This window comes from Diadema antillarum, unplaced genomic scaffold (assembly GCF_040938485.1).
Source record: "Diadema antillarum isolate AM-2024a unplaced genomic scaffold, OU_Dant_1.0 seq00001926_RagTag, whole genome shotgun sequence".
Lineage (NCBI taxonomy): Eukaryota > Metazoa > Echinodermata > Echinoidea > Diadematoida > Diadematidae > Diadema > Diadema antillarum.
In genome coordinates this window covers 35,556-58,544 of record NW_027272589.1, presented here as the reverse complement: position 1 = coordinate 58,544, position 22,989 = coordinate 35,556, and the positions used below count along the sequence as shown (strand labels likewise).

At 37.5% G+C, this 22,989-nt stretch overlaps 1 protein-coding gene and 1 long non-coding RNA gene across 2 annotated transcripts in view; both read left to right on the top strand.

The window, feature by feature from the left end:
* The window catches only part of LOC139713209 (uncharacterized), a 32,679-nt gene extending 19,673 nt beyond the window's left edge, over positions 1-13,006 (top strand). Inside the window, exons 2-3 of the long non-coding RNA XR_011709626.1 lie at positions 10,665-10,847; positions 12,412-13,006. This is a non-coding gene — a long non-coding RNA (uncharacterized lncRNA). The remainder of the gene's footprint in view (positions 1-10,664; positions 10,848-12,411) is intronic.
* A 7,128-nt stretch (positions 13,007-20,134) lies between these two features.
* On the top strand, positions 20,135-22,987 carry LOC139713213 (uncharacterized; the record flags this gene model as incomplete). The annotated part of the gene is made up of 1 exon (XM_071624959.1): positions 20,135-22,987. A coding segment is annotated over exon 1 (2,853 nt), but the record flags the coding sequence as incomplete, so codon positions are not given.
* Between the last annotated feature and the right edge of the window lie 2 nt (positions 22,988-22,989).

The following is a 22,989-nucleotide window of genomic DNA, read 5'->3' as shown; positions in this document are numbered from 1 at the left end:
GCAAACTGATAAAAAGTAAGGAAGTTATTTTTTTTTAAGCTGTGATCAGTTAAACTCAAACTGGCAATTTCGTGCTGTCGTACTCAAGCTCATGCAATCTGTTTACTCTGTACTAAAAGATAAGGAATTTTCATTTTCCATTCAGCAGATTTCCACAACACGTATTTCATGCATCATTGATATAATGATTATTAATACTTTTTCAATGCGACCGATGCATGCAAAAAATATGTTTCTCCGTCAATGACGAAAAGAAAGATTTAGCGGAAAGTTATGTGTTGGTGAACAGAAGAAGGATACATGCTAAACCATGAAGTCGCCAAGTAGGGTGAATGTCCCGAGCTAGACACGAACGAGTCTTTTATCTCACGAGTAACAAGCAATTGCTCACGAGTCATACAGTGCAAGAGTTATACCGCTCACGAGTTGAGTTGAGTTAAGTTGAGTTGAGTTGAGTTGAGTTGAGTTTATTTTATTTACACACGGAAATAAAAGCCTGCTTTCAGCTGGACAGCTGTTTTTCAGCAAGGCCGTGTTTCACATCGAATAACAAAGCATACATATACACACGGCGAAAATGCAAACATATACAATGATATACAATAAATGACAAACACTGAACAAGTTACAAAAGAAAATCAATGAAAAAAGAAAAGAATACAGATATTAAAAAACAAAAAGAGAAAATCGATATACTTCTATAGACACATTATGGGATTTCCGCTAACTTCATGATCTCTTTCAAGAAACTTTTGATGTCAGTAATTGTTCTCAAATGAACTGGAAGAGTATTGAAAATTTTACATGCAACATTTCGGACAAAAGTTATAGAACGAGGTTTTGGCATCACGATTTGAGTATTTGAGTTTCGTAGAGTGTAATTTTCAAATGATCTGAGTTAAGCACCAGAGGACAGAGTTGTTGGAGCAAGGTGATACAACAGTTTGAATATAAAGATTAAGGATTGCTTTCCTCTTCTTTCTTTGAGTCGGTAGAACTGAAGAGAAGAATAAAGTCGTAGGGCCCACAAGCTAGACACTAAGTAAACAAGGTCCATGAGCTCGATATCCAGTGAAAAAAGCCCACGAGCTCACAGTTCACGAGCTGGACACAAGATTTTATTAAACTTTGCCTATAGTGTCTACTTCGTGGGCATGGTTTTCTTGGTATCTATACCTCACGAAGTGTATTGACCGTGGATGTATGACTCATGGACGTTTTTTCCAAACATCGAGTTCAGTGGCGGATTCAGGCGGGGCATCCGGGCACACGCTTTCCCTTTAATTTTTGTTAAAACAAAACAAATAAAAAGAAAAAACGGGGGCGTACGCCCCTCCCTTTAATCTTGCATGGGCGCCCCTCCTTTACGGAATTCCTGGATCCACCTCTTGGAGTTTTGTGGTCTGAATAACTCGTCGCTGTCTCATAGCTTGTGGGATGACCACGTCAATTATTGTGTAATAATTGGTCACACTTTCAAAATGTCATAATTCTCTTATTTTTCATCAGAATTTGGTCAAAGTTTCACTTTAGATATCTATTAATCATTTCGCTAATTCTATTCAAACAAAATTATTTATGGTGTACAGCCTCTTTATGATGTGAATCGCCGTGATTTCATCAAAGTTAGGCCTATGTTGCGCAACTGCGAAGATATGGACGGGGGGGGGGGAATTGATGAAATCAATGTAGTCATACCCTCAATGTTTGTTTTTTTTTTCTCGAGATCTGCGTAAATAACGCATTTGAATATCAGCAGGGATAGGTTGAAGAGTTCTCTTGCCTATTAGTTTGACTGCGTTATATAATAGCTATCGCATCTCATGAAATCAAACGCAAATGGCAAGCTGATCGATCAGACATTCAGCACTTGCGCTGCATATCTGAGTTGCTATTGATAGCTACTGCAAAGTTCCCAGGCAAAGGGTATGTGGGTAGCATTCTTATAGCAAGACTATCTTTCTCTCACTCTCCTTCTCCACCACTTTCCTTTACACACACGTACACACACACACACACACACACACACACACACACACACACACACACAAACACTTTTTTTGTTTTATGATATTCTTTATTTGAGTTTCATTCAATACCAAATCCATATTAACAATGAAATTGATATTACCCGTAAAAAAAACCCAGCTGTATTCTTCTTTCTTGTGCTACTGAATCATTTTTCCAACATACATTTACAATATATTTGGGTGGGGTTTTTTTCAAAACACAAAGACACACACATACGCATACACACACACACTTGTAACACAGGGATGATTAATGATGATACTGAGAAAGATTAAAATACTGAGGATGATAAGGTGAAGAGGACGACGTCGAAGAAGAACAATGTTCATAAATTATATACATGTACAAATAATTATGAAAATAACATCTTCCACTATAGAGCAAAGGATATCAACCCGGACATCCCTCTCTTTTTTTTCTAATAACTTAAATTTGTTTATGAGAGCATTACCTCTCGCCTTCGGAAGATGCTCCGCACTTGAGTTCTTCTCTCGAATTGGATGTAACAATATGCCAGATACACTTCGAATTTCAGTTTCATATCGTTGCTATCTTACCCGGATACAACTTGTTGTTCTTCTGCTACTCATATCGCTGAATGGAGTACTCAAGTAGTATATTCAGATGACTAAGATGAGAAAGAAAAACAGTCTCAACGCAACGTTCTCCATAAAAGCACAATCAACTCTGGGTAAACTATTAAGATATAGATTGCTCTCAGGTTTACATAATTAGTAGTATATCACGCTGAAAATCGTGTCGCGTACATAAAGATGGGTCATCAAAGAGAACTTATTGATCTTCAGTGCTTCTTTCACCAGCACGTATAATGCAAAGAATTCAAAACGTGGAAAACCCAAATAGAATACTGTGTACCTTAATATAGTTGTTGTTGAGATGGGGTATTGAAATTTAAACTTATTGCGAGATACTTAGAAACTACTTATGAAATTATAAAGAACATACATTTCTCAAAAGGAATTCCAAGTTAACTTGGTGCAAATCGGTCTTGAAATGGCTGAGATATCCAAAAACAAAGTAAAACAAAGTGGCTATAATAGAATTTTATTACGTTCTCTTCGATTTTGGCTGTCTCTGCCATTTCAAAACCGATTTTCATCAAATAAGTTTTGAATTCCTCTTAGATTTGTATGCTTTTTCATACGTCACAGGAGGTTTCTTATTATTTTTTTAAATGTTGAACACCTGAAGCCCCATCTTGACCAAAACTATACATTATATTAACATTTTAGCTTTGCCGAAGGTGAAAACTCTCCTTAGAGAACAATGACAGCTGTAAGGGTGGAAAGAGAACATTCCGAGGACAATTTCACTCGTACAAAACATAGGGTATCAATATAAAATATCCTCCTTCTTTTAGCTAGAATTTGATCAAAATCAAATGAAAATCACGGAAGTTATGAAATTTTGAAGTTTCGCTAATTCAACAAGACTCTTCCTATGACGTGTATGAACAGTCAGTCATTGCCCCACAATTTTCTCCATAGTTTGTTCACAAAATGTTGAAATATCTCGGAGGTTTTTTTCTGCCTAATCTCAAATGCTAAAAATTTCATATCTGACTAATGGTTATTTTGAAGCTATTCAGCTTGATGTAAAATCATGTTTACATTTTCATTGCAGGAAAGGGTAATTTTGCTCATTTTTCTTTTCTTTTTTTTGGTTACAATGAAATATGGTGAGGTGATGAAAAGATTAGCATACTCATTTGCATATATTCATATCAACTATTTCAGAATTATTTGGCTGAAATTAGCAAGACTTCACAATTTCATAACTTCCCTAATTCTCATTCAATTTTGATCATTTTTTTCATTGGCATGCTTATCAATTTGAACTCTTTCTTTCAATACTCATTTAAAACTTACTGAATAACTTACTTCCACTTGAAAAGACAACAAAAAATACCACGTTACAGTTGAGATGAACAGCGGGCAGTATTGTACCATTATTTTGCCTCAACGTTTTATGGAATAAGATGCGAGGGTCGGAAAGAGCTTATGCCTCACCATATGCACGCCTTAGTTAAAAGCGAGTCAATACAATGATGGTACCCCCCCCCCCCCCCCCCCATGAATCAAGCAAGAACATTCCTCATGGGGGGAGGAGGAGACGAAAGAATGTTGGGGGAAATGTTTCTAAAATCCTTACCAGTGCTGCAGGGTCTGGTGATAAATCTGTCCACAGATTCCCACGCAGTAATCAAAGTGTCAGCCACTCCCACCCTGTCCAAAATTTACTTGCTGTCATGGTAGCATCGGGCAAACAATGTTTACTGCAAACATACAAGACAAAATAGAAACCCGCGATAAGAAATGCGTTCGAAAACCAACTAAAGCGCCCTTATAATTCTCTATGGACGTAATGTAGGTATCTGAAAGTATGAAAAGTATTTCATATAATACATAATAATGTGATATCTGTCTTAAAAAGAAAGTAGCGTAGAAAATGTTAATCGCCGCACCTGCTTTGCTACGAAAATTGGACAATTACAACCGTCACCCCGCAAAAAGGGAACTATACAACATTCCAATACATCGGGGCACCGTTTCATGAAAGTTGTCAGCCCTGACAAGTTGTCAGTCTCTGACAATTTCTGTAAAATCTGTAATTTGATTGGCTGAGAAGCTCTGATCACTGACTGTTACTATAGTAATAGTCAGAGACTGACAACTTCTTAAGACTGACAACTTTCATGAAACGGTGCCCAGGTCTTACGGGTAAAGACGTTGTAAAATGCTGCAAATTACCTATTCGGTGTCAACGCATGTTGACTTGACCAATCTGGCGAATGATTATACCCTCAGCATCTCCTGTGTGGGGAAACTAATATATTCATATACCTACTATATGCTGCGATATTTTCTATATACTATTTAATATTCTCCAGATTACTTGGATTTGCCTTTTAAAAAGATCCAAACGTAGATTCTGCTCATGAACTCACCTGGCAATCATTGCTGAAGTATGTGGTTAACCAAAGACACTGGAATGCACCTTCCCCTAGACCAAACATAACTTGCATATCTCCTTGCAATGTCTTTTTTTAGTTATATGAGTAATATAGAAACATGCAAGTATTGCTCGGAGGAGGGGAAGGTGCATTCAAATTAAAGGACAAGTTCACCTTCATAAACATAAGGATTGAGAGAATGTAGCAATATTAGTAAAACACATCATTGAAAGTTTGAGGAAAATCGGACAATCCCTTCAAAAGTTATGAATTTTTGAAGTTTTTGTGTAGTAACCGCTGGATAAGAAGACTACTGCAGTGTATGAATAACTTAGATGTCACATGCGTACAACAATACAAGGAAAATATAAAGAGAATTTCACAAAATTTCATCTTTTGAAAAAAAGTACACATTCCCTTGACTCGTTACCGACATATGTTATGGGTAATATCATTCCCCCTCCCTTTAGAAAGAGGCAAGTCAAGTGCTCTTTTATTATACGAAAAAAGTGAAAATATGTTGAATTTTCTTTATATTTTCTTTATACTGTTGTACGCATATGACTCACAAGCTGTAGTAGTCTCCTCATCCAGCGGTTCCAAGACAAAAAATTTAAAGATTCATAACTTTTGCATCGATTGTCCAATTTTCCTCAAACTTTCACTGATGTGCTCTACTTATATTGCTGCATTTTCTCAACCCTTATGTTTATGAAGGTGAACTTGTCCTTTAAGATGTATTATATACATATATATATATATATATATATATATATATATATATATAATATGTGTGTGTGTGTGTGTGTGTGTGTGTGTGAGTGTTTGTGTGTATGGGATTGGTAGAATGAGGTCGCAAGCACAAGCAGTTTTTTGTACGCATGTCCAAGTAATCAGTTGAAATATAATAGAAATACATAAAATGGTATTACACGTTAAATATTCGTGTCGCCACAAAAGTGATGTTGAAGGTATCATGAATCAGCACAAGTCAACATACAACATTATATGATTATTTCCTTTAATGTAAATAGACAATAAAAATGATAAACATGATTAATGTAAATTTCACGTACACAGGGGAACTCATGGTTCCTGTAGATGTATACATAAAGACAATTTACCTTGTATTAGAATAATCTTGTATTTCGCATTAAAGGGGCATTCCAGACGATTTTCCATGTATTACAAAAATCGACATCTCCAAGTGTAGATTTGTGTAAGTTATTGTAGTCACTGAGCAGAGAAACCAATACTCTGAGAAATCTTGAAAAATTGCAGTGAACAGTGTTGATGACATAGGAGCCTCACATATTTAAGAAATATAGCAGTGTAATTCCATTACAATATACCGCTTGCTTTGCAAGTTCACCTGTGTAGAATCAAAGCATGTCTTCTTCTTTTGTTCTACTTCCTTAAGCCCAAACCCATCCATTCTTATGATGAGTCTGTCATGTCATCATCCTTGCTCATTGCAATTACTTATGAATTTTGAAAACATTTCTACTCCTCATCCCAATCACTATAAATTCTGAAACTCTGTACACTGTATAACTGATTTGAACTTGTTCAATTGTATATTGAATATTATATTAGATACAATAGCTATATAAAAAAAACCTTGAATAATATATTGTTTACTCAGTATTTATCTAGCGATCCACGTCACACAAGCTTTGCTTTTTAGTGGATCACTATTTTCCATAATCGAATTTATTTTCCGCACACCCACGAAGTATATATGCATTGTTCCTCTAATTATTGTATATATATATATATATATATATATATATATATATACATATATATATATATATATATATTGTTATATAATCTATCTCGTATACGACATGACTCTTTTACAAATGAAATGTTTGAACAATATCATTTTATGACATGTATACTTTGTACTATGTTTTGATTTTCGTTGATTGGAAATAAACTATGATTGAATTGAATTGAAACTGTATAAGTCTGAAAATCATCCGGAGGTCTCCTTTTAGATCACGTCAGAGTGCTCAAAGGACTTTACAATGATTTTTCTTCTTTTTTTTTAACGAAAGTCTTTGGGGTCAAACCTACATTTTTCGGGTGAATTCACTCCCCTCCCTTGGTAGAATATCCTAGCCAGGTTGCAATTGAAGGCGCACCCACGTTAAATCCATCAACCACGAAAGCGGCATAATTTCCTGCCAGATACACATCTTTTTATCCAAAAAAAAAAAAAACTCGCAAAGAAGAACAACAAGTTGGCCTAAGAAGAAAACAACAACAGTGGGGGGGGGGGGATTTTATAGCATAGCTATCGTTACAGAGTGAAATGTGTTGACCAAAGAGACAGGTACTACTACATGGCTTGAACCGAGAGCCTTGTGACAGAGTGCGGAGAGCGCCTACCTGTAGACCACGTCTTCGTGAACATAGCGACTAGGCAGACACTTCCAGAAGAAGAAGAATAGACAACATTGGAATTTGTTTTGTTTATCTTTAGCTGCTTTTGTGGGGCATAAAATTGGTTTTATCTCTGAAATTTTGACGTGAGTTATTGTCTGCATGGGGATATTGTGTTTAAGGTGCACGAGCTGAGAACCTCCTTGGTTTGATGTTGTATGCATCATCTTTGGATCAAACATGGTGGCTATTACAAATGAGAGACCTGCAAGTAGCAAAAAGGGATAAACCATTATTGCTACCTCGAGGTTTGCGAGAACAAACTGCGTTCCTTTATATGGAGTAATTAATTCGTCATTTATGAGCGCTGTCTTGCTTTTGTTTGTTTGTTTGGTTGGTTGGTTGGTTGATCGGATGGTTGATATACTTAAGAGGCAATATAACATACAAGCTTTTAACGGTTGTTTAAAGTATTGAAACAGCGAAGAAAATGCAATTCGCTAATCAAATATGAAATGATTACCATACATCAGAGGACATTGGCGGGAATGACATTAGGACTATAAAGATTTGTAGTTCTCAACGCTAGCACTAAAAAGGTTCTTTTCAAATATAGCCACACTGGAATCGATGGCTTTTTTCGGTTACTTCAACTCCCCCCCCCCCCCCCCCGCAGTAGCATTATTCATTTCCCACACATTCATTGCCTTTTTTCTTTCTTTTTTTTTTTGAAATATGAAATCAAATATGTATGTTTGTTTGTCATGAATGGGCGTTACCTCTTTCTATTGTGTCGGTGTGACAATATTTCTTTGTACATTATTCATTCATATCTGTACTGGCAGACGCCAATTTTGAATGTTTACAGATAAAGTCATTGATCATTTCATCATTAAATTGCATGCGCCTGTAGTGCGATATGCGGCTGACAAAGGAAATCGTCTGTCAAAATCCAGCATTCGTCATGCAATTTTGTTTGAGGAGTTTATTAACCTATATACTCCTAGTAACTCTGGCCACTTTCTTGTGTTATAAGTCATTTCGGTAGTTGGAGCCGATGCCTATTCCATACATACATGTATTTATCCAATAATGGCAGCAATCAAAGCGATTAACAAGTGGCTACCACTTAACCTTTTCATTCTTGTCAAACCCTCCAACTTTGCGGCGTCTCTGTGACACGCGTTGATATATCATAGGTAAATTTGTCTATGTAGCCGCCTCGTGCAAACACGAAATCGATGTGTCGGTGCGCGGTTTGTGCGAGTGTTGGTTCTGTTCTTTGCTTTCCCCCATAGCTGTGAACAAAAAAGTATGGGAGTCACGATGGACGGCTGCCGACAGTGCGGACATGAGAAGCTTCACACATTTCGCATGGCCCATTAATGCTACATTGCCAATGACTTTGTCATTTTGCCAGTCAGTCAATGACTACTGTATTAATAGTCATATCCACGCATACAACTGTTGATATTCAGACACCAATTAGGGTCGATTAGGGTTGATTAGGCATGATTAGGATTAATTCATCTCGTGATCAGCCTTCTGTATCCCCATTAAGATTAATTTGTCTCGTGATCAGCCTTGTGTATCTCAATTTTGGTACAAAATGTCACTCAGAGACTATTTCCCTTCTTCGTAATGTATCACGGGAAGTGACAGAACAGTTTTGGCGTTTACAGCAGAAAAAGGAAAAAAACTGGTAAATTGATTCAGTCTCAATAACAGAATAATTGTATTCCATCTTCTTTGCACATGATTACGTCATCTGGCAGGATTCAAGCGATTCGTCAATATTGACAATTGCACAATACGGTAATTGCACAAGAGTAAGATTCCCGACATCATGCACACAATACGTATTGTTTCCCCTGATATTTCATTTCATTTCTGACAATTATTTGCAAAGAAATCTCCCACCCACCCCTTGCAAACGTGGAGATAGGATGGACCCGGGGAAGAATTTCCACGTCTAACGAGAGTAGTAACTCTCATTCCTTAATAAATCACCATGGACCGACTACATTATGGACTTTCATCGCTCGTTAATTAATTCATGCACCTGTTTCTGTCATTAAAAAAAACTGCATGCGCAGAAGATAGTAATTCTCTTAAATCAAGAAAAATGCATGCGCAGTAAAACGTAGTGTACATTGGAAAATCATCGCTCAAGTAATGCTTATTTCATTTGCGAAATGCGCGTACTTTACAAGAGAAAGCAATTATTTTGGCAGGTTGGTTTTGATTTGTAATCTAATTTTCCCCATTTTTCGCACATTGTTCAGAGTAAGCATGGACAGTAACCGTAGACGACATGTATTTCCTATCATTATACCATGTTACATGCTTGTCCACAAATTCCACTTCAGTAATTTTCCATTTTGTGACAGGAAACTGTCATGTTTCGGGTTTGCTGCTCCTTTTCATTGGTGTTTATCCAAAGGCAGTTTAGTCTGAAAAGGCACCTCAGCAAAATAAGGCTGCAATGAGGGAAACATTTTTTTTTTTGTAAATGCGACGCAAGATTGCACAATCGTCATTGTCCAAACCATCTGAATGTACATGTACTCATTAAGATGCACATCGTCAGGTGGCGGTAGTGATGATGGGATCAAAGAAAGACCTTCGTTTCTAATCCATGCGTAGTACGTCCATGATCTCACAGACTTCTTCATGAGACCTGCTACGTGCCTTGTATATGTAGCTCCAGGTGCAACTTCGAATCGAAACCAGAAGACCGCATCCTGGTGACGAACAAACATATTTTTCGCTAATTCCTGGTATTCATATAACAAGTATGTTTCAAGAATTTCTTCTTCAAGTATCAGTTTGACCCGACCCTGAATGGACGGACTGCTAGCTAATTTGTATTTACTGATTATTTATATGAATATCGTCGCTTGAGAATGATAAGGGCGTTAAGTTGTCACTAAACCCATAGTGTTCAAGACAACTTAACGCCCTTCTCATTCCCAACAGACGATATAGAGATAAAAACGTTCCAAGCTATACCAGGTCACTCTACTCTTGGCGGATTTTACAATCAAAATAGATAAGCGTACATCCAGAAAGTATGTCCTCAGAGAAAGGGGGGTGGGGGAGTAAAGGGCAATTGCTACACCCATAGGGGTAAGTTAAGTTACTCTTTATCGATAAAGTAAAATCTACTTTTTGCGGAAGGTATTTTAGTGTGAACTATTCTTGATCGAGTCTTTACGATCACAAAATGTAGTATCTAACTCCAAATTCTATTTTGCTCTCCTCAAAGCCTGTAGTTCCATCTCACTGAGCGACCCATCAAGAGTTCGCGTGGCACCACTGACGAACAGGACAAACGTAGTCAAGCTATCTTGCAATGACACGAGTCGTTTCACCTCTTCTGGGTCTTCGACGAGCACGTGCACGGGGAACGGAACATGGACACCCGATCCTTTAAATTTCGTCTGTCATGGTGAGGGCGGACACCAAGAAAAGGAGTTAAAGGGATGCAGGGGGTGGGGAGGCCAAAAAGCACCAGTAAACAAAGAGTTTTAACCCTATAAAGCCCTAGCTATTTTGACTCCTTGCAGGCCCAAAGGGGGGGGGCACATTGTGCCCCCTACATAACTTCTTTATTATGTGATGTATGACCGTCATATTTGGCACATGGGTAGAGCACTCATCCTCTACATTACCCAACATTTGACATTTCTCCAGGTCAGCCGCTGAGGGCGCTATTTGCCAAAATATAAAGAATTACATAGGAAATACGCTAAAATCATGTGTTTTCTTTTTATTTCTTTATCAAGTATACATGTTTTATTTTATGTTAATCATTTTCATATCTACTACAAAGGAAAGGCAAGTCAACCTTCACTATTTATGGTTGAAATCTCTCAAGGTCAGCATGTGGGGGCACTATTCATTACCATTATAAAGAAATATGTGAAACCTATGATGTATTGCTTGGAATGGGTACATATATTGGTATCGTATTTCATATTTCAAAATTATTGAATTTTGAGTTTGCAGATTGATAATATGATAAACAATGGTATTACAGGCAAAGCTTGTGTGAAGATAACACAAAATAAAGAGGTAATCTTTGAAAAATGCTGTATTTTGATTATTTTATATAATCCTATTGTTTGATGCCTATGTCATATAAAAGAATAAACGAAATAATAAGACTACCATTTCAGGGTAATTTATAACAATAGTTACTTCACATTTTGGTCCTTCAGCAAATTACAGCCAAGAAAACCCCTATTTCATCCATTATTATATTGTTAACTGAAATTGGAACAGAAAATCATGCAAAATCTGACTAACATGGTTGTCAGTTTACGGTTGCCATGGCAATCAGCAATATCGGATATATCTAAATTATATATCAAAATGTTTGCAATAAGATTTTAAGAAAAGTCACCAAATTTGGTTGAAATCGGGTAAAGGGTGTAGGAGTGGCAAACGAAAATATGGTGGGGGCACAATGTGCCGCCCCCCCCCCCCCCCCCACCCCCTTGGGCTTTATAGGGTTACAGGTGATACGAGACTGTTTGGGAGGTTTGTGGGCAAAGCTATCGAAACGTGTCATCATGCTTTATTCTCACTTGAATTTACAGAAAAATGAAATGATTCTGTCATGATTACACCAAAATAATGGCTTGCAGTACATAGCAAAATAGGGGGACATCGGTTATACCCTAAAATGACTGAGTTAGTAAATGAGTGATGGTTAAGTAATAAAGAGTTCATCTTTACCTGCAACATACAGCAAATACCAATTGTGGGTTGTTGTTTTTTTTTATTTAAGGAAGAAAATTCACCCGTAGGTGACTGCGACATTTGTAAGCCCATGGCACCTTGATTTCATGCATTTCTAATTTCCAGTTTCGTTTAAATGTTCGCACTTTTTCCTCTTCTATTACTACGAAATTAATCGCCCGTGGCTCTTGTTGATATTGAAACAATGTGAATTAAACGATGTAGTGCCAACCGTTCTCTTGCTATCTCGCAACCAATGGCTGATACAGCCAAATGCAGACTGTCTCCAAGTTTGGACGAGGACGGTGTGAGTGTCTACCCCCTGGCCGACTCTCCGGGCTGGTACAACCATGGAGACAGGGTGGAACTCTTCTGCTCCAGCACGCAGCAGGTGCTCCTTGGTCCGTCCGAAGCACAGTGCGATGACGGAGGGTGGCGCCCTGCAAATTTCCCGTCATGCCATGCCGCAGCCGGCGAAAGAGGTAACAAAGTAGACATACATTACATTTTGATTCATCGTTCTAGACGAGGTGACCGGAGACTCTTAGTGTTATATACACAAGCCAACAGACAATGTCCTAATAGAAAATAAAAATATAATTAGCCTCTCCGACTCTGGCAGTATATTAGGCCTACGTCTGTACGTGGTCATAACGCAAACAATATTTTCCATTCAGTGCGCACAGCGCTGACTCAATCTTTTTTTCCCCGAGGCCCACATTGGCTCCTACAAAGTCTTGTGAGCCCAGTTACATATAAGTCAGATTGTATACAATTTCTTTTTTTTTTTATTTTGAGGACACATGGCGGCCACTGGTTAAAGAGCTGCTTGAGCAGTGTTTAGTAGATACCAAAATTGACATCACATTCGTTACGTTCATTCGACAGAACGTTCCAGCTCCTTCATATCAGATTCCTAATAACATTTATTGTAGTACTGATACGAACACGCACCAATAAATATCATGTTCATGTAGTATACATTTGTTTCAGTAAATCTGTTTTGTTCAGATACAGTTACATGAAGCGCACGTCTTCAACGTCAAAAGAGATACTGAATATACCGAATCCGATATACATAGTAATATTGCACCATGTACATTAATTGCCTCGCAGAAAATTAACAAAAACATTAGAATTACAAAATAGTCTTTTTCTCTATGACCGGTGGTCAATTATTTTCCTTCCTCGACAGATTCACACCACAGTCGAGTTGGCCGGAGTCTTTTACAATCAGGTTAGTATAACATAGAAATCCAGTAAATCAGAATACCTATGTTAGCTACGTAAAATTAAATAAACAGAATAGCACAGAGACGATTCATTAGTAGGCTTGCTAAGGGCGAAAAAGGGGGTGATCCCTGCATTCTATAGTACAAATGTCCTATTTGGCACACATGTTCCTCTGTACAATTGGATTTTTTTCATCTAAAGAGACAATCTGTATCTATGCAAATAAGTCGTAATTTGCATAATTTATGCAAAAATACATATAAAAATTATTTAAGAATATATGTACATCCAGTGGAAATACCTAATTTGGTAGAAGTCTTCTATAGAGTATGTGGAAACAATTCCTGCAAATATTAATTTTATACCTATGTAAATAAACAAAATTTGCATAATCATGCAAGTTGTTGTGCAAAAATCTGCATTTTTAAGTGAATTTCTAAACTATTAAGCACTGGATCTTGTAGTACAAAGTTTGGTCTTGGGGATGGATGTTCCTTGGGTCAAAAGTAAATGATTCATCTGAAGAGACACACTGTCTCTATGCAAACAACCTGTTATTTGCATAATATGCATATCAATACCTACACATCTATAGATAATCAGAACAAACAAAAAAACCTCAATGAAGCCTTAATGAAACTCCTCTTAAATCTCATCCTAGATAGAAATAACCCGTTAGAAACACTTTATGAAACAAAATGAGAAAAGAATTTGAATAATTGAACCATCGTTACCAGCTAATTTACATAATTACTAAAGAAGGTAAAGTGAAAACATTGTTGTTAAAGTTTTTCTTACAGTCTAAGAACTGCATTTTATGATGAAAACTATGGAAGTAGTATGCATTTCCTTTAGTCAAAAGGAAATGGTTTGTAATATCAAAACACTATTTGTCTATGCAAATACCACCTAATTAGCATATTATGCATATTAACACCCGAATGTACCAGAAGCCAATGGTCAAGGTCGACTTAAGAAATCGTATCAGTTTACGCGATAAATCAAGACTGGATTATGCAAATTTCACCAAACCTGGTCCAAAAATGACGTATGATGGGGCAAGTGATTAAGCAGTAAAATCGGTAAGAGGTCAAAGGTCAAAAAGTTCAAGGTCAATGCTAAAATGTCATTATTTTCCCCATATCTATGCAATGTCTGAAGGTACTTTCTTCAAACTTAGTGACTGAATACAATGTACTACCAAAATAAGATTCTACAGAGAGTTTCAGGTCAAGAGGTCAAAGGTCAAAGTTCAGGTGAAAATGTTCAAATTTCACTTTTTTCTCTGTATCTCGCAAATGGTTCAAAGTGTCTTCATGGAACTTGGTACTGGCAAGGATTTTGTAGGGAATTTAGGGGTCATTTGTCAAGGGTCAGGGGTCAAAGATCAGAGTAAATCGGGCCCTCGTAATTTCACTATTTTCCTCATGTTTTTGCAATGCTTGTAGGATTGACCGTGCATCACAAAATGAACAAAAAGTCGCACCCTTTGATTTTACGTGAGGACTCAAAAAAGGTCAAATGGGTCAACCGAGTCAATCTTGAGTTTGTCATATTTTCTGAAAGAGATATGCTTCTTCTACACTATTCTTTAGTTTGGGATCGTAACATGAACGGGAAAGTGTGTTTTCAGCAGTTTTTCTGCAACCATTTTTTGGTGGAGAGTAGAATGATCAGGTATGTCTTTAGAGGCCCCCATTCATTTCTTAAAATCCTTTGCACACTCTTTACTTTCAAGTCTAATAACTTGTGAAAGGATAAAGCTACTGCTTTGAAAGTTGGCATTAATCATAGACATAATAGGTTGATAGAACGTACTCAATTTCAGCTTAATCTGATAATCCCTTCATTGTTGTTGCTCCTGTGGTTTACATCCTGTGTTCTGTCCCTTTCACCGGACAGCTAGCACAGCTGGGTAAGGATTAAGCGCTTGAATAGACCCTGTACATCAGAGTGTGTGCTTTCTTTCCAATATTTAGATAGGTTAGGAGAGTCCATTTGAATTGACTTATACATCATTTTAAAGCTTAGAGTCTGCTCTTTCAGAATCTGACATTAACTGAAAATCCATGTCTGGCTACTTTTTGTTGGTTTTGTGGTGCAGGGTCTCATATATACATGTACTACCTAATGGATATTCTCTGGGAAATTTCCTGCCAAAATGTCAAAGCTCTGATGAAAGTGCTATATTTCACTTTTTCTTTTATATCTTGAATGTGAATCAAGGTATCATGAAACTTAGTAAGTACATATTTGCGATGTTCTACCTGACAGTGATACCTTTGTTGATTATCGAAAAATGTTAAGCCCTCCCCTCTCAAGTGTTTTTGTTTCTTCTTGATAAGTAGGAAAGGACATAGAATTCAGTGACATGGTATAGTCATTACCATCATTACATTTAATGTATGGGTCGCATGGAAGTTAATTTTGATGCACACATGTATAACCTCTGACATTCTTACCTCTTACATTTTACCTATGTATTTCTTTTAATTCAACCTCTGATATTTTTACACTAAATCAGTTAATATAATTATTTTTTGGAAAAAGCTTCAAGATCATGTAGGTCATGATCATCTATACAGGTATTAGCTGATATGTGGTGGAATATAACATTCTTTGGACAGCCAGGGAGTTACATTATTTCAAGGGAAAACAATCACAACCAGGGAGAATATGACATTTACGATCCTCGCAAACAGTAGCCTGTGACGATCTGTTGACAAATCACATCCTAGTAATATTGTAAAAGCCATCGAATACTAGTATACTCTTTTATGGCTATGAACATATTATTTCTGCTTTGATTTATGGTTGAAATTGACTAATTTTAAGACAGAGACTGGGATTATTTGACTTAAAGTATAACATCTCCTATATTGTTCACATGACAATTTTTGCATATTATTGCCTTATCAAAATGTTATTGTGTATAAATTTCCTAGCATAGTTTCCATGCCATAGCACCTCATAGTATACTGAGTTAACATTTTTTTTTCCAGAAACAGACTTTGTTTCTAACTCAAGCTTGTAAGTTCTTAATATGTGCAGATACCCTTGCATCCACATAATTTGCACAAGTTTATAATCAGTTTGACGTAAAAAGCCTCTTATTCGCTTGATTGCCTACAAAATACAATTAAAATCAAAATTCACACTTTCACTATGGTAGTATTTTTGTAATGATTTTCTAACCATGTGACCTCAATTGTGTACTGTTTGCAAGGGAAAAACAGTCCTTTTGTAAGCAATATTGTTCCGATTTGCATCTGTTCATATGTAAACCCTACTCTTAGATTTGCTAATCATATTTAAAGAGTGTCACTATCGATTGCTATTTTCCCACCCTGCAAAGCATTTATGCGATGAGCGAAAATTGATAGCAAAAATTATTTCAAAGATCAATATGTTTCGAAATTTCACGTCTGGTGTACTTATTTACATAATTTATGCATAAAATGCCAAAGTTGATTAAATAATATGGAAACAATTTAAGCAACTGAAAAGTGCTATTGTGAGAATATTGTCTTATTCTATTAGCTTTTAGAATGTTAAGTTCAAAGCGATTTAAGACATGTCACATTAAGGCTTTTTGTTTGTTCTGATTATCTACAGATGTGTAGGTATTGATATGCATATTATGCAAATAGCAGGTTGTTTGCATATAGACAGTTTTTATCTTCAGATGAATCATTTACTTTTGACCCAAGGAACATCCATCCCAGGTTCAAACTTTGTACTACAAGATCCAGTGCTTAATAGTTTGGAAATTCTCTCAAAAATGCAGATTTTTTTTTGCACAATAACTTGCATAATTATGCAAATTTTATGTTTATTTACATAGGTATGAAATCAATTTTTGCAGGAATTGTTTTCACTCACTCTATAGAATACTTCTAACAAATTAGATATTTCTGCTGGATGCACATATATTTTTTGATATTTTTTAATATATTTTTGCATAAATTATGCAAATTAAGGCCTTTTTGCATGGATACAGATTGTCTCTTTAGATGAAAATTTTTCAATTGCCCTAGCGAACATCTGTACCAAGTAGGACATTTGTACTATAAAATGCAGCGTCTACCCCCTTAGCATGTCTACTATTCTATACAGTGACTGTGGTAGCAACGACATACGAAACCATACTTTGTTGGCGAGTTTGTCATGGCTGTGTAGGTCTCCGGACCTGTTGTTCCACACACGTTGAAATCTTCATCAGATTCCCTTCTTTTATATATATAAAAAAAATACATCATTCGCGCTTTATCTCATGTCACAATAACCTAACTAAGGTTGTCTTTGACAGTTGAAGGATTATAATCGCTAAATTTCCGTCAGTCTCTTTTTTCCCTCTTCGGCATCTTTGTGGTCTTAAGTCTGTAGATGTTTACACATCGGTTTAATTGAAAAGAATGAATCAGTGATGAACTTTTAACCTGTATAGCTCCATTGTTAGTGATGAAATGCTTGAATATTCAGTTCCTTTCTCGTTATAGGAATCACACTCTTTAATGGACCAACATACATTATGATATGCATGTTGTCGACAGTCGCATATGGCATAGTGAAACACCGGCTACAACTAGGACTCTACGCAGTAAAGAAAAGAGGAAGAAAAAAGAAAGCTCAAACTATAGAGATCTTATGGGTGTAAAATCTCTTTGGTTCCTACCTAGCAGCTCCATACGCAGACCAGCATCTATAAGGCTCTGCCTGTCAGTGGCCGCTTTGCGCTATCAAATGGCGACCACGTATACAAATTTTGTTGCCTTCGAAGTTTCACTATATATATATATATGTATGTAATTTATATATATATATACATATATATGAGATTAAAACCTAAAATGGCATTAATCTCATATATATGTATATATATATATATATATATAAATTACATACATATATATATATATATATATATATATAGTGAAACTTCGAAGGCAACAAAATTTATGTAATTTATATATATATATACATATATATATCATATATATATATCATATATATATATATATCATATATATATATATATATATATATATGATGTAGATGTGATATACATACATTGTATGCATATATGTCTGGCTATCAGCCTTACTCTGAATAATGCTTCGTTTTCGTAATTATTGGTTTTGTTGTCAAAGGCACAATGAAAATATAACATTACGACGTATTCTTATGTCAATATTTGAAGTAATGCTTTGTATCACTGCCTGGCAGCCGTTACCATTGCTCTTGTTGTTACCATGTGCTGAATAGATATATTTTATCACTGTAATATGGTATTCTATTCATATCCTTGCAGATGTGGTAACAGCAGTAACAGTCCAAACAACAGAAGTAAGTGAAGCAAATCGGGATTCCCAAACCTCAATGGTCACAGAACAGACCGGGAGAGAAACAACAACTTCCAAGGAATCAATAGGACAAGATTCTTCAACGTCAGTGACAGATTATGTCCAAACAGAATCATTAACACAACTTGGCCTTACGACACAAAGTGTGCTAACATCTGTTTCAACAAGCGAAACAAGTAAGCCAACAAGTGGCAGTCAAGCGACTAAAGTCACGGATGAATTAAGCACAGACATTATAAGTACTCATGAAACAAGTGAAAGCCTGTCAACTTCAGTGGCAGATCAGACTCATACAATACCATCAACGCAGCGTTACCTTACAACACACTCTGCTGAAACATCTGCCCTAGGCACGACCATGTCCAGAAGTGATACAACGAGTGAAGGCCATTCAACAGCAGTCACAGATCAGGAAGAAACAGAAGTGGCTACAACTGAAGAGACAGTTAGGGAAAGCAGATCGACAGCAGAAACAGATCGCAGTCAAGAGGTCTCAAAGCAACGCAGCTTTACAACACGTCCTGATACAACATCCGGCGTAATCACTGAATTTGAAACAAATGAGCAAACAAGTTCTACTCAGTTGACAACAGTCACAGATCAGGCAGAGACAGAAATGATGACTACTATAAAATCAACAACGGAAAGTGTGTCAATATCAGTGACCGATCAAAGGAGGGAAACAGCTTCAGCCCAACACAGCCTTACAAGTCTTGACACAACATCCGCCTTAGTCACTGAAATGAAATCAGGTGAGATAACACCTTCGTCTCAATTGACAACAGTCACGAATCAGGCAGAAACAGATTTTATGACGTCTCAAGAAAGAACAAAACAAAGTGAGTCAACTTCATCTACGGACGAAATATCTCTAATAACCTCAGCTCAACGTAGTATTACAACCCGTCAAGATGCAATATCTGCTTCAATCACTGAATTTAAAACTAGTGAGGCGACTAGTGAAAGCCAATCGACAACAGTCACGAATCAGGTAGGCACAGAAATGATGACGACTCAGGTTTCAACAAAAGAAAGTGAATCGACATTATTGACAGCTCAGACCGAGGACATGGCTTCAACGCGACGCACCTTTACAACACGTCTTGCTACGACACCTACCTTACTAACTGAACTAGAAACAAGTGAACCAACTAGTGATATCCCATCAAGAACAGTCACAGATCAGGTAGAAATAGAAATAACAACTACTCAAGAATCAACGAAAGAAAGTGTGTCTACCGCATTGACGGACGAAACGCAACCAACGACCTCAACTCAAGGCAGCTTTACAACCCGTCAAGAAACAACATCTGCTTTATTCACCGAATTCAAAACAGGTGAGGCGACTAGTGAAAGACGATCGACAACAGTCACGAATCAAGTAGAGACAAAAATTATGACGACTCAAGAAACAGAGCAACAAAGTGTATCGACTTCATTGACAGACCAGACGGAGGATATGGCCTCAACGCAACGCAGCTCTACCACACGTCTTGTTACAACACCTGTCTTAGACACCGAAGAGGAAACAAGTGAGCCAAGTAGTGAAAGACAGTCCACAACAGTCACGAATCAGGTAGACACAGAAATGATGACGACTCGGGTTTCAACAAAAGAAAGTGAATCGACATTATTGACAGCTCAGACCGAGGACATGGCTTCAACGCAACGCACCTTTACAACACGTCTTGCTACGACACCTACCTTACTAACTGAACTAGAAACAAGTGAACCAACTAGTGATATCCCATCAAGAACAGTCACAGATCAGGTAGAAACAGAAATAACGACTATCCAAGAATCTCCGAAAGAAAGTGTGTCGACCGCAATGACGGACGAAGAGCAACCAACAACCTCAGCTCAAGGCAAATTTACAACCCGTCAAGAAAGTAGGCCTACATCTGCAGTAGTCACCGAATTCGAAACCAGTAAGGTGACTAGTGGAGGCCAATCAACAGCAGTCACAGCCCAGACCGAAGAAATGGTTTCAACTCAACGCAGTTATACGTTAAGTAACGATATAACATCCGTCTTATCGACCGAACTTGGAACAGGTGAGCCAACAAGAGAAAAACAAGCAACCACTGCAACAGATCAGGTAGAGACAGAAATAATGACAACGCAGGACACAACAACAACGGATGTGTCGACATTATGGACAGATCAGACAGAGGACATTGCTTTAACGCGACTCAGCGTAACAACACGTATTGGTACAACACCTGCCTTAGTCACTGAATTACAAACAGGTGGGTCAACAATTGAAAGCCAGGCGACAACGACCACAGATCAAATAGAGACAGAAAAAATGACGACTCAGGATTCACTGACAGACAGTATATCGACATCACTGACAGATCGGACTGAAGAAATGGTTTCAACTCAACGCAGTTTTACGTCAAGGCTTTATACAACACCTACCCTAGTCACTGAATTACAAACAAGTGGGCCAACAAGTGAAAGCCAAGCGACATTGGCCACAGATCACATAGAGACAAAAATAATGACGACTCAAGATTCAATTACAGACAGTATATCGACATCACTGACAGATCCGACTGAAGAAATGGTTTCAACTCAACGCAGTTTTACGTCAAGGCTTTATACAACACCTACCCTAGTCACTGAATTAGAAACAAGTGGGCCAACAAGTGAAAGCCAAGCGACAACGGCCACAGATCACATAGAGACAAAAATAATGACGACTCAAGATTCAATTACAGACAGTATATCGACATCACTGACAGATCGGACCGAAGAAATGGTTTCAACTCAGCGCAGTTTTACGTTAAGTAAAGATATAACATCTGTCTTACCAACCGAATATGAAACAAGTGAGCCAACAAGCAAAACCCAAGTGAACATGGCAACAGATCAGGTTGAGACAGAAAGAATGGCAACGCAGGAAACAACAAAGGAGGATTTGTCGACATTATTGACAGATCAGACAGAGGACATGGCTTCAACGCAACGCAGCCTTACAACACGAATTGGGCGAACCAGTGAAAACCAGGCGACAACGGCCACAGATATTATAGAGACAGATATAATGACGACTCAAGATTCAGTTACAGACAGTATATCGACATCACTGACAGATCAGACCGAAGAAATGGTTTCAACTCAACGTAGTTATACGTTAAGTAAAGATATAATATCTGTCTTATCAACCGAATTTGAAACAAGTGAGCCAACTAGCGAAAAACAAGCGACCACTGCAACAGATCAGGTTGTGACAGAAATAAGGACAACGCAGGAAACAAGAAAGGAGGGCGTGTCGACATTATTGACAGATCAGACAGAAGACATGGCTTCAACGCAACACAGTTTTACTTCAAGGCTTTTTACAACACCTACCCTAGTCACTGAATTACAAACAAGTGGGCCAACCAGTGAAAGCCAGGCGACAACGGCCACAGATATAATGACGACTCAAGATTCAATGACAGACAGTATATCGACATCACTGACAGAGCAGACCGAAGAAATGGTTTCAACTCAACGCAGTTATACATCAAGTCCAGATACAACATCTGTCTTATCAACCGAATTTGAAACAAGTGAGCCAACAAGCGAAAAACAAGCGACCACTGCAACAGATCAGGTAATGACAGAAAGAATAGCAACGCAGGAAACAACAAAGGAGGATTTGTCGACATTATTGACAGATCAGACAGAAGACATGGCTTTAACGAAACGCAGCCTTGCAACACGTATTGGTACAACACCTACCTTAGTCACTGAATTACAAACAAGTGGGCCAACCAGTGAAAGCCAGACGACAACGGCCACAGATATAATGACGACTCAAGATTCAATGACAGACAGTATATCGACATCACTGACAGATCAGACCGAAGAAATGGTTTCAACTGAACGCAGTTATACGTTAAGTAAAGATATAACATCTGTCTTATCAACCGAATTTGAAACGAGTGAGCCAACAAGCGAAAAACAAGCGACGACGGAAACAGATCAGGTTGTGACAGAAATAAGGACAACGCAGGAAACAAGAAGGGAGGGCGTGTCGACATTATTGACAGATCAGACAGAAGACATGGCTTCAACGCAACGCAGCCTTACAACACGTATTGGTACAACACCTACCTTGGTCACTGAATTACAAACAAGTGGGCCAACCAGTGAAAGCCAGACGACAACGGCCACAGATATAATGACGACTCAAGATTCAATTACAGACAGTATATCGACATCACTGACTGATCAGACCGAAGAAATGGTTTCACCTCA